Source organism: Rhinoderma darwinii, chromosome 1, assembly GCF_050947455.1.
Source record: "Rhinoderma darwinii isolate aRhiDar2 chromosome 1, aRhiDar2.hap1, whole genome shotgun sequence".
In the NCBI taxonomy this organism is placed as follows: Eukaryota; Metazoa; Chordata; class Amphibia; order Anura; family Rhinodermatidae; genus Rhinoderma; species Rhinoderma darwinii.
This window is the reverse complement of record NC_134687.1, coordinates 513,772,890-513,787,886: the sequence shown is the minus strand read 5'-3', so window position 1 is coordinate 513,787,886 and position 14,997 is coordinate 513,772,890. Positions and strand designations below refer to the sequence as shown.

General features: G+C 41.8%; 1 protein-coding gene across 1 annotated transcript in view; it reads left to right on the top strand.

The window, feature by feature from the left end:
- Window positions 1-5,106: 5,106 nt before the first annotated feature.
- LVRN (laeverin) overlaps window positions 5,107-14,997 on the top strand; it is a 172,716-nt gene continuing 162,825 nt past the window's right edge. Inside the window, exon 1 of the mRNA XM_075854817.1 lies at window positions 5,107-5,873. Coding sequence (XP_075710932.1) covers window positions 5,122-5,873 — 752 coding nt within the window. The 5' untranslated portion in view covers window positions 5,107-5,121. The remainder of the gene's footprint in view (window positions 5,874-14,997) is intronic.

Below are 14,997 nucleotides of genomic sequence, written 5' to 3'. Positions count from 1 at the left end.
AAGTCGTCCTCGAATCCGAAGTAGTCCAACAACCGAACTTGTAAAAAAACACAAACACACAAAGAAGCAAAACAATTCTTATACTTACCTTTCCTGGGTCCAGCGCTGGAGCCGCAATGTCAGCAAGCTGGGCCATATATCTAATCCAATCATGTGTGATACTGTCTGCTGAGCCACTGTATCTAATCCTATCATGTGTGATACTGTCTGCTGGGCCCTATCTCTAATCCTATCATGTAATACTGACTGCTGAGCCACTGTATCTAATCCTATAATGTGTGATACTGTCTGCTGAGCTGTGTATCTAATCCCATCATGTGTGAAACTGTCTGCTGGGCCTTATATCTAATCCTATCATGTGTGATACGGTCTGCTGAGCCTCTGTATCTAATCCTATCATGTGTGATACGGTCTGCTGGGCCACTGTATCTAATCCTATCATGTGTGATACGGTCTGCTGAGCCACTGTATCTAATCCTATCTATAGTTGATAGGGTCGTAGTGCTATAGATATGCTATGCTGTCTCATATACATACATACATTTTTTTTGGGGGGGACACATATGTATTGGGGCTATTTCCCCTGACATTTTAAGTCCTTAGTGATGCCCCCGGCTGCTAGTGCAGAATTGTTGCGTCACTTAGGAGACCCAGCGATGCAGCTGAAAGCTACGGACCGTCGGCCATGAGAAGTTTGCGGGGGGGGGGGGACCCAATAAGAACTTTTGCATTGGGGCCCATGAGCCTTTAGCTACGCCCCTGTTTAGCAACATAGTAACTTAGGAAGACAGAGCCTCAAGGACACAGATCTTAGGTTGGACACATAACTTATTGACAAAACATACTAAAAGACATACCAAATGTTCTAGCACACCTCTTATATAGCCAGGGAGGAGTAATGGAAAATGAACCACAAAGATAGCACACATCAGATACAACACCTAACGCATGTACTAACAAAGGCAGACTGTCATTTTAACCCATTGGTTTGCACCCTTTGAAAATCTGCAGAATCCCCTGAATTCCTCATGGATTTTTTTCCACTGCACGTGGAACAGGTTTTTGAAAACCTCATCTTCATGCATTGTACTGTAAATTCTTGCAGATTTTTGGTGCTGAATCTGCCCTTTAGCATCACCCTGAACAGCAGTACACTTTAGACACATGGGGACCCATTTTGACTCACTACAATTCTCAGGGAACCTTAAAACCCCAGTTTAAGTTCAGAGCTACTAGAAAGATAATGGCAATAGGGCTGGCAATTTAAAGTCAACCAGCATTGTGGCTGACACTGGAAGGACCACCAACATCAGGGGTAGCAATGAAAATAAATGGGGTTGATAACAGAAAGATCACCAGTATTAAGGCTGAGATCTAGAAAATCACAAGACACAAAAGCTTATAGAGGAGCACAGAACACAGAAGCCAGAGGCAAAACATTGGGTCTGACCAAATTGGGAAAGTTGACAAGTAGAATGGATAGATTGATTTTCTAGGGTGTCGGTGCATGTTTTCATATGTGTGGGATTATGGCGTTGTAACGTCTGTGGTCGCTGACCACAAACTCCTTCCATCCAGTCGACGCCCTTCTCTCAAGAGATGTCTGCACATACGGCCATCCTGCTCCACAGTGACCACCAGGGTGCGCTCACGAGCTCAGTCCAGACTTAAGAAGCCAGAGCGCACGCATGTTGGTGATTTGAGCTAATTGCTCCAGAGCACCCTGGGCTATAAGAAGGTCCCAGCCCCATCCTCCCACACCTGAGCTTTGTTGTTGTGTTCCAAGTCTGTCTTGCAAATGGTCCCCTAGTGTTTCCTGCTCCCAGTGTTCCCTGTTCCTGTATCCTGTAACCTGTATCCTGATCTAGTGCCGTGCTTAGCTGTAGCCGTGCTTAGCCTGCCTTGCTACTGTCCGAGCTGCCACAGGTATCCTATATAAACTATAGACTCTGACCTGCGCCCTGTTGGCCAGCTGCCATACCGCCAAGGCGGTACGGCCCAGTGGGTCCACGAACCCTACGTGACAGGTGTTTTATCATGCTGGTAGCTGAATGCAGCAGAACTCACATACAGTACATATTTGTAATGCAAACCATTGGTGAAGAACTGTGGGCAGTGAGTGGTGTAATGTAGGAAGGGCGGTTTGGATTTTAAAGCATGGTGTCTAATAGTACGTGGAATAACTTTTTGCAAGTTACTGCATGCATATGTTATGAAACTAGACAACCCCATATTATTTGGTATGGAATTGATCAAGTGTTGGCTGCTAGCCAGCATCAGTAAGCCTTGATAAAGCTGGCCATACATTCATTTGATTAACTCTTATGAGCCATTACCCCTAATATTAACTGTAAAACTGGCTGTACAATTTTATACATTTTGGATGATCTTGAGAAAAATGTGAGTTTGGTTTAACGTCTTCTGCCTATTGGAACAAATATGCATGTTCAGCAATCCAGATGTTCACGTTTATACAGTAGAAGAGATAGCTGTTGGCCAAATAAGGGCCAGCATGTGAATTCCATGTTATTTACTAATAATCTAATGCTTTAAAAAAAATACATCTAATCTCCTGAAAGGGGTTTCCCGGGATTAGAAAAAAAAGTGTCTGTTTTTTTCCCCCCAGAAACAGTGGGGGGGGGGGGAATCGTCATCAAAACTTTTTAAAGGGCTTGTTTAGGATAAGCTATAATACCAGACAGTGCGTCTGGTATTATAGCTCATCCAGAACAAGCCCTTTAAAAAGTTTTGATGACGATTACCAATATAACTATTGATCACCATTACTGTAGTGTGTATAAGGTAATCTGACAGATAAGTAATCTATAGGGAATAGAAGAATTTGTGAATGACCAGCTCAGACCATCTATCTAGTTATTGCAATTGTCCTATTTGAAGGCCAAAATCTCTATGTAAGAACTTAGCATGAATGAATGATGAAGTGCGCCAGTGCATATAACTTCAGTTTTTGCAGTTACTACCATTGTACCATCTGATCGGACATATAGGGATGTAGCCATCTTTACCTTGACTCATAACTTGCTGCAGCATGATATCACACAACAAAAGTCATTGAAAAGTCATTGAAAGAGTTAAGATAAAGGATCTTGCCACTGTGTATATAATGCGTTAAAAGTCAAGATAAAGACGTCTACATCTGTATATGAAAAAATACTACATAACCTTATGGAATAAGAAATTTTACCCAAGTTGCCTTTCTCCTGTTTTGTGCTCTTTAAAAGTGAACATTTTACTGCGCCGTCAGTTTATAATTATCCTAAGGTATTTCTGTATCACATTGTAATATGATGTTAGTTTAAAGAGGCTCTGTCACCAGATTTTGCAACCCCTATCTCCTATTGCAGCAGATAGGCGCTGCAATGTAGATTACAGTAACGTTTTTATTTTTAAAAAACGAGCATTTTTGGCCAAGTTATGACCATTTTTGTAGTTATGCAAATGAGGCTTGCAAAAGTCCAAGTGGGCGTGTTTAAAGTAAAAGTCCAAGTGGGCGTGTATTATGTGCGTACATCGGGGCGTTTTTAATACTTTTACTAGCTGGGCGTTCTGATGAGAAGTATCATCCACTTCTCTTCAGAACGCCCAGCTTCTGGCAGTGCAGACACAGCCGTGTTCTCGAGAGATCACGCTGTGACGTCACTCACAGGTCCTGCATCGTGTCAGACGAGCGAGGACACATCGGCACCAGAGGCTACAGTTGATTCTGCAGCAGCATCAGCGTTTGCAGGTAAGTAGCTACATCGACTTACCTGCTAACGCCGATGCTGCTGCAGAATCATCTGTAGCCTCTGTTGCCGATGTGTCCTCGCTCGTCTGACACGATGCAGGACCTGTGAGTGACGTCACAGCGTGATCTGGCAGAAGCTGGGCGTTCTGAAGAGAAGTGGATGATACTTCTCGTCAGAGCGCCCAGCTAGTAAAAGTATTAAAAACGCCCCGATGTACGCACATAATACACGCCCACTTGGACTTTTACTTTTAAACACACCCACTTGGACTTTTGCAAGCCTCATTTGCATAACTACAAAAATGGTCATAACTTGGCCAAAAATACTCGTTTTTTAAAAATAAAAACGTTACTGTAATCTACATTGCAGCGCCTATCTGCTGCAATAGCAGATAGGGGTTGCAAAATCTGGTGACAGAGCCTCTTTAAGAATTGCTTCCTTTAGTACTTAGCAATCTAACAACCTGCAGGGGTGTAAATGAAGAAGGGGGCAGGGCTGAAAATTGAGGTGCAATTTTTAATATTCCCTTGAGCCCAGCAGGTTTATATGAGATGCCTCCTTGTTGTAAAGTAAGTAATTCTGATCATTTATATTATGTAATCGATAATCGTGAAATTCCCAATGACTGCACCAAAACTGCACTGTGTAAATAATGACTTAAATTAGATTTAATAAGAGTTTTCCCTAATTCCGTCTGCATTGTTTTCCTCTGACCAAAGTAAACAACTTAGTATGCTACACCTGCAATAAAAATAAACCAACTGCAGAAATGTCAGGCATCGTAAAGTAATGATAAAGTTGGAGTTCTCCCACACAGCTAGGTATAGTAATGACTCAGTTCATAGTTGTATGTCCTGTTATTAGAGCTGTCCCCGTGTTTTCTAGTCTTAGTCATCTTGCTTCCCAGTTCTGCAGTTTCCATTCATCGTCTTGCATTGTTCTTGCTATCAGTCTTCCTATCTCTGTAATTATTTTCATTTCTCCTATTCATATTACATCTCTTTCCTGTGGGTTAGGTAATGAAGTGTCTTTTATATCACACATATATTGTATGGAGTGCTATTCTGTAACATACTTGCTTCTCTCCCAGTTTCTCTGATTGTGATTCTTCTAGAAGTTCCAGCAGTTCTCTCCCCCTTCCCACCCTCTGATGTATCTGTGGTTGCTGCTGCTCATGTAGTTTATATATATAACCCTTTGTGTATCCAGAGTTTATCAGCTTCTCTCTTCCTCCTGTTGCACATCTCCCAGCCCCAAAACCCATGGAGCAATCGCCTCCACTCCCCCCTGCCACCCCATGACACACCCAGGACTCACTCTACAAGCAGAGCCCAGGACTCATCTTCTGTAAACGGGTACAGCACTCTGCAGCATGGGACCCAAGTCTTCCTCTGGTTTCTACCTGAGCAGGACGTCTGCTGCCCTGCTGGCACTGCTGCTAGCTGCCCTGCTCCTGGCACTGATTGTGCTGGGAGCTCTGTATGCCAGAACTAGAAGAGCGGACCTGGCAGAGGAGCAGTCAGTCACAGACATCGCTACGACACCCCCTTTTCTAGTTACCTCGCCTCCACAAGCCACAGGGCGACCCGGTATATGGGACAACCCGAGGCTGCCCACTGACCTGGTGCCTCTACACTACGACCTGGAGCTGTGGCCAAGGACAGAGCAAGATGCTGAGGGCAACTACCGCCTGTCTGGCCAGGTGAACATCACTATCAGCTGTGTGGAGGGCACAGACCTTGTGCTGCTGCATAGCTCCAATCTGAACATTAGTCGGGCACAGCTAGCACCACTGAAAGTGGGGTTCAATTACAAGAGTGAGCAAACGGACAGCAAGAAGTCGCAAGCAGGACCCAAACGAAATAAAAGAGACGGAGCTAACCTCTATGAAGAAGAGATGTCCTCACACCTACAACATACAAGTGCCAGCTCCCCAGAACATGGGCACAACATTGCCATTACCAACCTATGGAATTCTGAGCCCCATCAGTACCTGGTGCTGGAGCTGGAGAGGCCGCTTGTAGCCGGGAACCAGTACCTGCTGGAGCTGCACTACCAGGGCTTCCTCAGTTTTGACTACTCAGGACTCTTCATAGCACAATACAAAGACTTTGACATAGAAAAGTAAGTGACTAACAAAGTTTCATAGGTATTTCAGATACATCTTTAGTCAATGCAAATTCAATACCATTTCTCAGCATGTTCCCTTTAGCTGTTAACTGTGTGATAACTTATCGTGTAAGATCTTTAGTAAAAGCAGAGGACTTTCTTGTGCTGCCCATAGTAATGTATAAGCCACATATGTAAGCAAAGCTAATGCCAGGGTGACCTGCTCTCATATTGGGCAGATTCCAGAAGTACAAAGCAGATGGACAGAGGAGGCGGACAGACATTTACAATGTTACATTTAGATTTCCTCTAAATGTTTCCTGGAAGTGTTTTGGACAGAAAGTTAAACAGTAAATAAACTAATATTGGTAAAAGTGAAAGAATACTAAGTATACTTTGACTGTTACCTTATACTTTACTTTTATTCTGCCTCTGAGCATTGGTCTTGGAGAGCACATATGAAGGGAATGGGAATGTTTTCATTCAGCTTGATATAAGGGCGAAATGCGTGAGTTATTATTTTGTTTTACGTATTACGCCATGAACAGGCTATCGGGTAAACAAAGAATACCCAAGACCACAGTCTTAAAAGAATGTATTTATTTACAGTAGAATACCCACATGTAAAGATATGTATAACAAACAGATAATTTCAGTGACAGTCTAATATATCATATTTTAAGATACTAAATATTTATTTTCATCAGGCTTTTTACATAGTTATATTTTAAACAGGATGTGTGCTCTCGTATGACTGTTTGTATGGCTTAAAACTATAGCCTAGTATTATGCCCAAACAAGAAGGCTGTGTAAGTGCTTGTCATAGGAAGCACTATTGAAGATTGGAATAATTTGTTATTGTAGATATTTTCTAACATGTCTGTGTGCAATAGGACATCTGTGGACTGGCAGATGTTACACAGGAGAAGCAATGCTGAATGAGGACACAATGTTGCACATGGCCACTAAAACGATATACACTGGTGATCAGATAAAAATTTTATGCAGATGGGTTAACTACAGTGAAATGAGTCACTTAAGGACTTTTTACACTGGTAGATTTTCCGCCTGTAACAAACACTGATCAAGAATATAGCAATTTGATCGACGCTCTTTTAGATCGATTTACAAAGATCAATCATCTGTACTATATGTGCCCAAATGATGGTTAATGCGATAGTTTGGTCGTATACATTTTCATTATTTTTGGCAGCACACCCTTGTTTATACAGGGAGATGTGCTGCCAACAACCAATGATTTGAATGCCCGCAAAAAAGAGCCGATCACACAGGTCGGGGGTCGGGAATGAGCATTCGTTTGAGCGCTCGTTCGCCCGATCATCAGTCCGTGCAAAAGGGTATTTAGTATTGTACTCTCTGTAGCTGAAATGCCTGTAAGCCAGTCTCACATGGAGTCACATGACCAAGCTCCTGGTGTTTATGTCCTGCTTGTGTGACACTAGATTATTATGACTTACTTTATTTTAGACTTTTTTTGGCACAACTTAAACCACACTCTTTCCCACTGAGCTACACCCCCCATGCCGAGCGAGTCCAGGGCATCTGTTCTATTTGGCACAATTCATTGATAAATCTGTTGAAAATTATTTGCGCCAACTTAGACCAAAAAGCTGGCGCAGCGCCAATAGTAAATCTTCCCCTATGTCTGTAAGAGAAATCATGGCAGCTGTTGTCCTTTACATAATAATTCTACCCAGAGCAAGCCCTGCCAGCATCAAAACAACAGTACTGCAGTGAAAGGTAGTGAGAATTATTCCCTTACCGGGCACTTATTTTTCTTTGTTTTACTGTTAGCCATTTCATTCCGGGCCGCCATTGGGTCACGAGATCCCTACTTTCACTCCCTGAATCCTACAGCGTACGCTGTAAGGTCTGAAAATCAGCCTCGATGTAAGTCCAATAGACTTTTATTGAGACTGACCTTCGATTTGTGTGGTTAGAGTGGGGATCACGTTACTATTATTTGGCTAAGAGTAAAATAAAGTGCCCTGTAAGAGAATAAACCTCACTACCTTTCACTTAATCACGTTTTTAAACAGAGAGTGTTCAACAGAGTGTGTATTTTCTCTTCCTTATACTACCTCTTAGTCTGCTTAGTTTAAGCTTTTTGCGGCAACATTTTGGCACACAATGGTGTATTTTGAACCACACCATTTTTTTTAGACCACGTTTTTTTTTAGACCACGTTTCTAAACCAAGCACCCTTGTTGCTCGTGTAAAAAAGTATCTATAACAGCTAATAATAAATGTGGCGCAAGGCATGTACGCAACAATTTCCGCTTAATTTGAACACTAAATCTGCCCCAGCGTATGTGTGTGTCTTTGTGCTCAGTGTGCTGATATGTTTAGTTCCATGACTCCACTGCTGGAAGTGTAGGGATCAGAATTGCTGTATTTACTCTCTGTAATAAAGCCATTTTGCCCTGATGATTATATTGCATTTAACAGGTCTCAGTTTAATCTTAGTTTAAAATAATTGTTATCTTTAAACTTACTATATGCAGAAAATTCCCTGAAGTTTTGCACATGATTTGATTCTTAAAATGGTTGTCCAGGCATTTTATATTGATGACCTATCCTAAGCATAGGTCATCAATTTCAGATCTGTGGGGGTCCAACTCGCTGCATCCCCACTGATTAGGCACAGCACTGTACACTTACATAGCGACTGTGCCTGGAATTTCAGTTTCATTCGTTTTTAAGTGAATGGGACTGAGCTGCAATCCCAGGCACTGTGCCTAGTAAACACTGAAGATACCGTGCGATAAACACGGCAGCCCCATTAGTCAGCTGATCGAAGGGGGTGCCTCCACCAATGTGATATTGATGACCTAGAAGTGGCTAGAAACAGAGGGGCGGCCCCCCCGTAACGTTGCAATGCCCCCCTCCCCGCGACGCAATCGCGGGGTATCGATGGTTGGCATGGCAGCCTTTGGGCCCCCAGGTCTGCCATGTTTGTACTCTTATGAAGCCCTGCTTCCGGCAGGGCTTCATAGGAGACTGTCAGTATAACGATATACTGCAATGCAAAAAGTTAAATACAGTAAAATAAAGTTTTTTTTATATATAAAAATATGAAAAGTGAAAAAAAAAACTCTTTTCCTATTCTCCCCAAGCACAATGTAAAAAAATAAATAAAAAAATTCACATAACTGGTATCACCGCGTCCTTAAAAGTCTGAACTATTACAATATATGATTATTTAGCTCAAAATTTTTCATTTTATCAACAAATAAAGGAAAAAAAGAACCCCAACATTTGTAAAGCAACTTCTCCAGAGTACGGAAATACCCCATATGTGGTCATAAACTGCTGTTTGGGCACACGGCAGAGCTTGGAAGGGAAGGCGCACTATTTGGCTCTTGAAGCACAGATTTTGCTGGATTGTTTTTTTGGCACCATGTCACATTTGCAACGCCCCTGTGGGACCAACACAGTGAAAACTCCCCAAAAGTGACTCCATTTGAGAAAATACACACCTTGAGGAATTTATCTAGGGGTGTAGTGAGCATTTTGACACCACATGTGTTTCATAGATTTTATTAGAATTGGGCAGTGAAAATAACATTTTATTTTTTTCCAATAAGACCGTAGTTTTAGCTCAAAATTTTAAATTTTCTCAAAAAATGAAAGGAGAAAAAGCATCCCCAAATTTTGTAAAGCAATTTCTCCCGAGTACGGCAATACCCCATATGGGGTCATAAACTGCTGTTTGGGCACACGGAAGGGCTCAGAAGGGAAGGAGTGCCATTTGGCATTTGGAGTGCAGATTTTGCTGAATTGATTTCAGGGTGCTATGTCACATTTGCAAAGACCCAATGGGACCAAAACAGTGAAAACCCCCCAGAAGTGACACCATTTTGGAAACTACACTCCTCAAGGTATTCACCTAGGGGCGTGGTGAGCATGTTAACCCCACAGGTGTTTTCCAGAAATTATTGTGCACTAGATGTTGCAGAGTGAAAATGGGAATTTTTACATAGATATGCCAATATGTGGTGCCCAACTTGTGTCACCATGAAAAGACAATTCTCTAAGTAATATGCTGTGCTACCCGGTTTTAGAAACACCCTACTTGTTGCCCTAATCTTTTGCCTGGGCGATCGACAGGGCTCAGGAGTGAAAGAGTACCATGCAAAATTGAGGCCTAATTTGGCGACTTACAAAGTATTTGTTCACAATTGCAGAGGCTCGGATGTGAAATAATAAAATAAACCCCTGAGAAGTGACCCCATTTTGGAAACTACACCCCTCAAGGCATTTATTAAGGTGTGTAGTGAGCATTTTCACCCCACAGGTCTTTTCCATAAATGATTGCGCTGTGGATGGGGCAAAAAAAAAATAGAAATTTTTCCCAAATATGCCATTTTAGTGGCAAACATGTCGTGCCCAGCTTGTGCCACTTGAGACACACAACCCAAAAATTGTTAAAAGGGTTCTCCCTGGTTTGGCGATGCCATATATGTGGAAGTAAACTGCTGTTTGGGCACACTGTAGGGCTCAGAAAGGAGGGAGCGTGGATTTTGCTTGGTAGTAGTTTTGTTTGGAGTTTTACTGGTATTTTAGTTTATAATGTGGGGAAACATGTAAGCTGGGCAGAGTACATCAGGGACATAGTCAGGTGGTATAATAATGGGGTAAAATAATCCATTGATGTGTGTTACGCTGTATAGCAATCCTTCATGCACAGGCCAGTGTCGCACTGATAAATGGTGTCCTTTCTTATCCCCCTTTTGGTCCACACTCCGCACCTTTGCAGTTTGGGGAATTTTGCTGGTATAATACGGGCACCCTCGCTTCCAGCAGATATGTTTGGGTCCTCCCCTTCCTGGTTCCCTAATTTTAGGGCCTCAATAAATCTCCTCTTGAAACAGAAGAAATGTTCCCCTCGGGCCTGCACAACTGCATATTTTTCTTTCCTGACTTATTAGAGCCTTAAATTATTCTATTTTTTCATATACGTAGTGGTATGAGGGCTGTTTTTTGTGGGACAAGCTGTAGTTATCAATGGTACTATTTTGGGGTACATACAACTTTTTGATCACTTTTTATCCTATTTTTTGAGAGGCAAGGTGACCAAAAAACAGCAATTCTGATATATTTTTTAAAGTCTTTTTATATTGCGTTCTCCACGCATCATAAATTACATGTTAACTTTATTCTGCATATCAGTACGATTCCAGCGATACCAATTTTATAGCACTTTTTGTTTTACAACTTTTTGCACAATAAAATTAGTTTTGTAAAAAGAATGTCTTTTTTCTGTCACCATGTTGCAAGAGACATAACTTTTAAATTTTTTCGTCGACGGAGCTGTATGGGGGCTTGTTTTTTGCGAGACAAGCTATAGTTTTTATAGGTACCATTTTTGGATACATGCGACTTTTTTATCACTTTTTATTTCAATTTTTGGAATATAAAGTGACCAAATAAACAGAAATTCTGGCAGTATATTTTATTTATTTTTTATGGAGTTCATTGCGCGGCACAAATAACATAATTTTTTTATAGTTCAGGTCGTTACGGACGCGGCAATACCAAATATGCATGGTTTATTATTTTTTTCATTAATAAATGACTTTATAAGTAAAAAGGGTCTATTGTCTTTTATTTTATTACTTGAAACGTTTATTTTATTTTTTACAACTTTTATTTTTATTTTTTTTTACACTTTCATTTAGTCCCACTAGAGGACTTGAAGGTCGAACTGTTTAATTGATGTTCTAATACATTGCACTACCTATGTAGTGCAATGTATTAGAACTGTCAGTTGTTCACTGACAGTAAGCCGATCATGCTCCGCCTCCAGGCAGGGCCTAATCGGCTTGCGTAATGGCAGACATGTGGCCATTGTTTGGCCTCCGATTGCCATAGTAGCAGTCGGCAGCCCTGCCATCGCATGGCAAGGCTGCCGATTTGCTACAAACCACTAAGATGCAGCGATTGCTTTCGAACGCTGCATGTAAGGGGTTAATGGCAGGGATCGGAGCTAGCCGGTTCCTGCTGTTACAGTGGGGTGTCCGCTGTAACATACAGCGGGCACCCACTGCTGATGACGCCGGCTCAGCTTCTGTTGGTACCGGAAGCCTTTTAGGCCCCGCCTCCGGGCGGGGGCCTAGGAGGCTTCCGTTGCTGGCAGACCAGGAGGCCAGTATTAGGCCTCCGGTTGCCATTGCAGCCACCGGCAACCCAGCGCTCACTTTGCTTGGGTGCCGGTGGCTAAAAACCCCTCAGGTGCTGTGATCTCTATTGAATGCAGCATTTGAGGTGTTAAACAGCCGGATCGGAGGCTAGTTCCGGTCCTGGTCGTTACATCAGGGTGTCAGCTGCAACATACAGCTTGCACCTGGCAGTGATGGTGCGGGCTCAGCTCCTGAGCCCGCACTATCACCACGACGTAATGGTACTGCGCTTTGCAGGAACCCCTGCTCGACAGTGACATATATATATATATATATATATATACGGCGGATGTCGGGAAGGGGTTAACCGCTGCAAGAAGTTTTGGACTTTGCCGGTAGGATTCCCAACTGGCGATTAGATAGATAGTTGGGTTTAATCAGTATTGTGGTCTAAACGATCCCGGTCGTTAACGGGTAGACAACGTCAAGTGCAAAAATAAGTGTCAGGGTACAAGTTCAGTGTAAGGCCAGAGGTGGGTACATAGATTATCCGGTCAAGCGGAGTTAAGTCAAATCACAGGGAACAAGAGGAAAAACACCAGGAAACTCACCACCAGTACTGAGAATCAAGCAAGGAATTCCAGGAGCAGTTGTTCCTCTTTAAAATGTCCAACCTGTGACTACATCCATCATGGTCATGACTCAAAGCTGTTTCTGAGTCGCACACAGTGCAGAGAAGGGAGTTGTTTCGTAAGTTCCCTAGAAATGAGTGGAGAGCTACGCACATGCGGTCCTAGGATATGTGTGGGTTTGTGCTTATATCTGCTGAACATGTATTGTAAAATAATATTTGTGTATGATTTCTTCAGTTTATGCAAACAAATTTAATATTGTTTTTCATGAAGTTTTTCATACATTTTTCTTACTAATATTCACATATTCCTTAGACAATAAACATCTTCTCGAGGCTTAGCTTTTCTTAACACTTTGGGAATAAAAATTATTGATTGGAAAAAAAAAGAATATCCTACATGAAAAAAGCCTGCAAGAAAAAAACATTGCTTTTAGGGCATCAAAAACACTAAAACTTCTCAAGTCTTCGTTAAAAAATAAAATAGAAAATGCTAGGGAAGAAGAAAAAAAAATGGAATGTAAACTGCATGTGTATGATATTATCACTTTTATAATAAAAAGTAAAAGGAGCTGCAAAGCAAAGCAGACCCCTCTTTATACGATGCTTATTAATTGGTCTCTTATGAATACATTAAGTAATATTCAGGTATAGAACATCAACACATTTATTTACAGTCTGCTGGTATAAAAATGATAATCACATTAAGAAGCTGCACCTTGAGACAGTTATTCATTTCAGTAACTGACTTTCAAAAGATGAATGGAAATGGTTTTGAACTTTCTGTATAATCTTAGCTCGCAATAATATACAATGGCTAGACCACAATACTTGTAATATATGCTTACGCATTTTGCAGCTTTTTGCTAAAAAGATGTTTTAGTCCGTTCTGACATTCATTTTACCACCAAACAAGCTCTTTGCTGTACTGTCCAAATATAATCATTCATGGACTCGAACATCTTATAATTGCTCCCGTTAAATTTGTTCTATTAGTGTTTCCTCCTCTAGTTGAATTACTTTATCTGTATCAGTGACATCCCAGCACAGATACTAATCGATCAGGAACAAACTGCCAGACAATATAGCAAATAAATGTAATATATTTCTTTGTCATTCTGCTTTTACTTTCACAAATGAAAGGGGTTGTCCACTACCGGACAGTATATGATCGTTGCAGGTCTGTTATCCGGACCACGCACCAATCAGCTGCTCCGGCTGCTTGCTGGCATCAGATGATATTGCACAGTATGCAGTATACGGAGCCGTAAGCTGTTGGCTCCGTACACTGCATAGTAGAACTGCAGCTCTGCTTCTATTCACTTGAATAGGAATCCATCTGCTTCCGGCATGGATGTCCGGTGCCCGGAGGCAGCCGGAGCAGTTGATCAGTGCAGGGTCCGGGTGTCGAACCTACACCGATCATACACTGATAACCTATCTGGTGGATAGGTCATCAGTTATATGGTAGAGGACAACCCCTTTAAGGTCCAGGAAAATATTTGTCTGCAAGTGTTAAGTCTTTTGGTAATGTGTATTTTGTAAACTGTGATGTGTTGTTGTATATAGAAATTATCTCCGAATTATGACTTTTTATATCAGAATTATAACTTTCAATCTCAGTTCTCATGGCTTTTCTGTAATCTCTAACTTTGTTATTAAAGAGTTACTGAAGTTTCCAAAAACTTTTGATATGTCACAAAGACATATCAGAAGTTTTGATTGGTGAGGGTCAGGGTTCTGAGACAATACCGTCGCTTAAACGTAGGTACAGAAGCACTCAGCTGAGCCCCCTGTATCTTCAGCTGTAATCGGTGCTTTGTAAGGTTTCCGTTTTTTTTTTTGCGGAATTAATAGCTCAGTTGACTGTGCTATTGATTCCGCCCAAAAAACTGAAACCTTATGGAATGGAGACAAACGGAAACCATTTACAACAGAAGCATTACCATTGAAATCAATGGTCTTGCAAATGGAAAGCTAAAGGTTTCCATTCATAGTTTCCCCTGATGGAAAGGTCTGACGGAACCCATGAACGGAAGCCCGACGCAGATGTGAATGAAGCCTAAGGCCCTGTTCACACAGTGTTTTTTTATAGGCAGAAAAATCTAAAGGAATTTTGAGTCAGATTTTCTCGCTGCGTTTTTCGCCTGCAGCCATTGAGCGCCGCAGGCAAAAACACAGCGAAAAACCCTTTCTCTGTTTCCCATTGATTTCAATGGGAGGTCAGAGGCATAACCGCAGCAAAAAAGAGCAGGCAGCTTTTTTTTGCCGCCGCAGAAAAAAACACCTCTGTCTCCCATTGAAATCAGACTGTTTTTTGGCGCTGGTTTCCACATGGTTTCCATGTGAAAATCAGGGTAAAAAA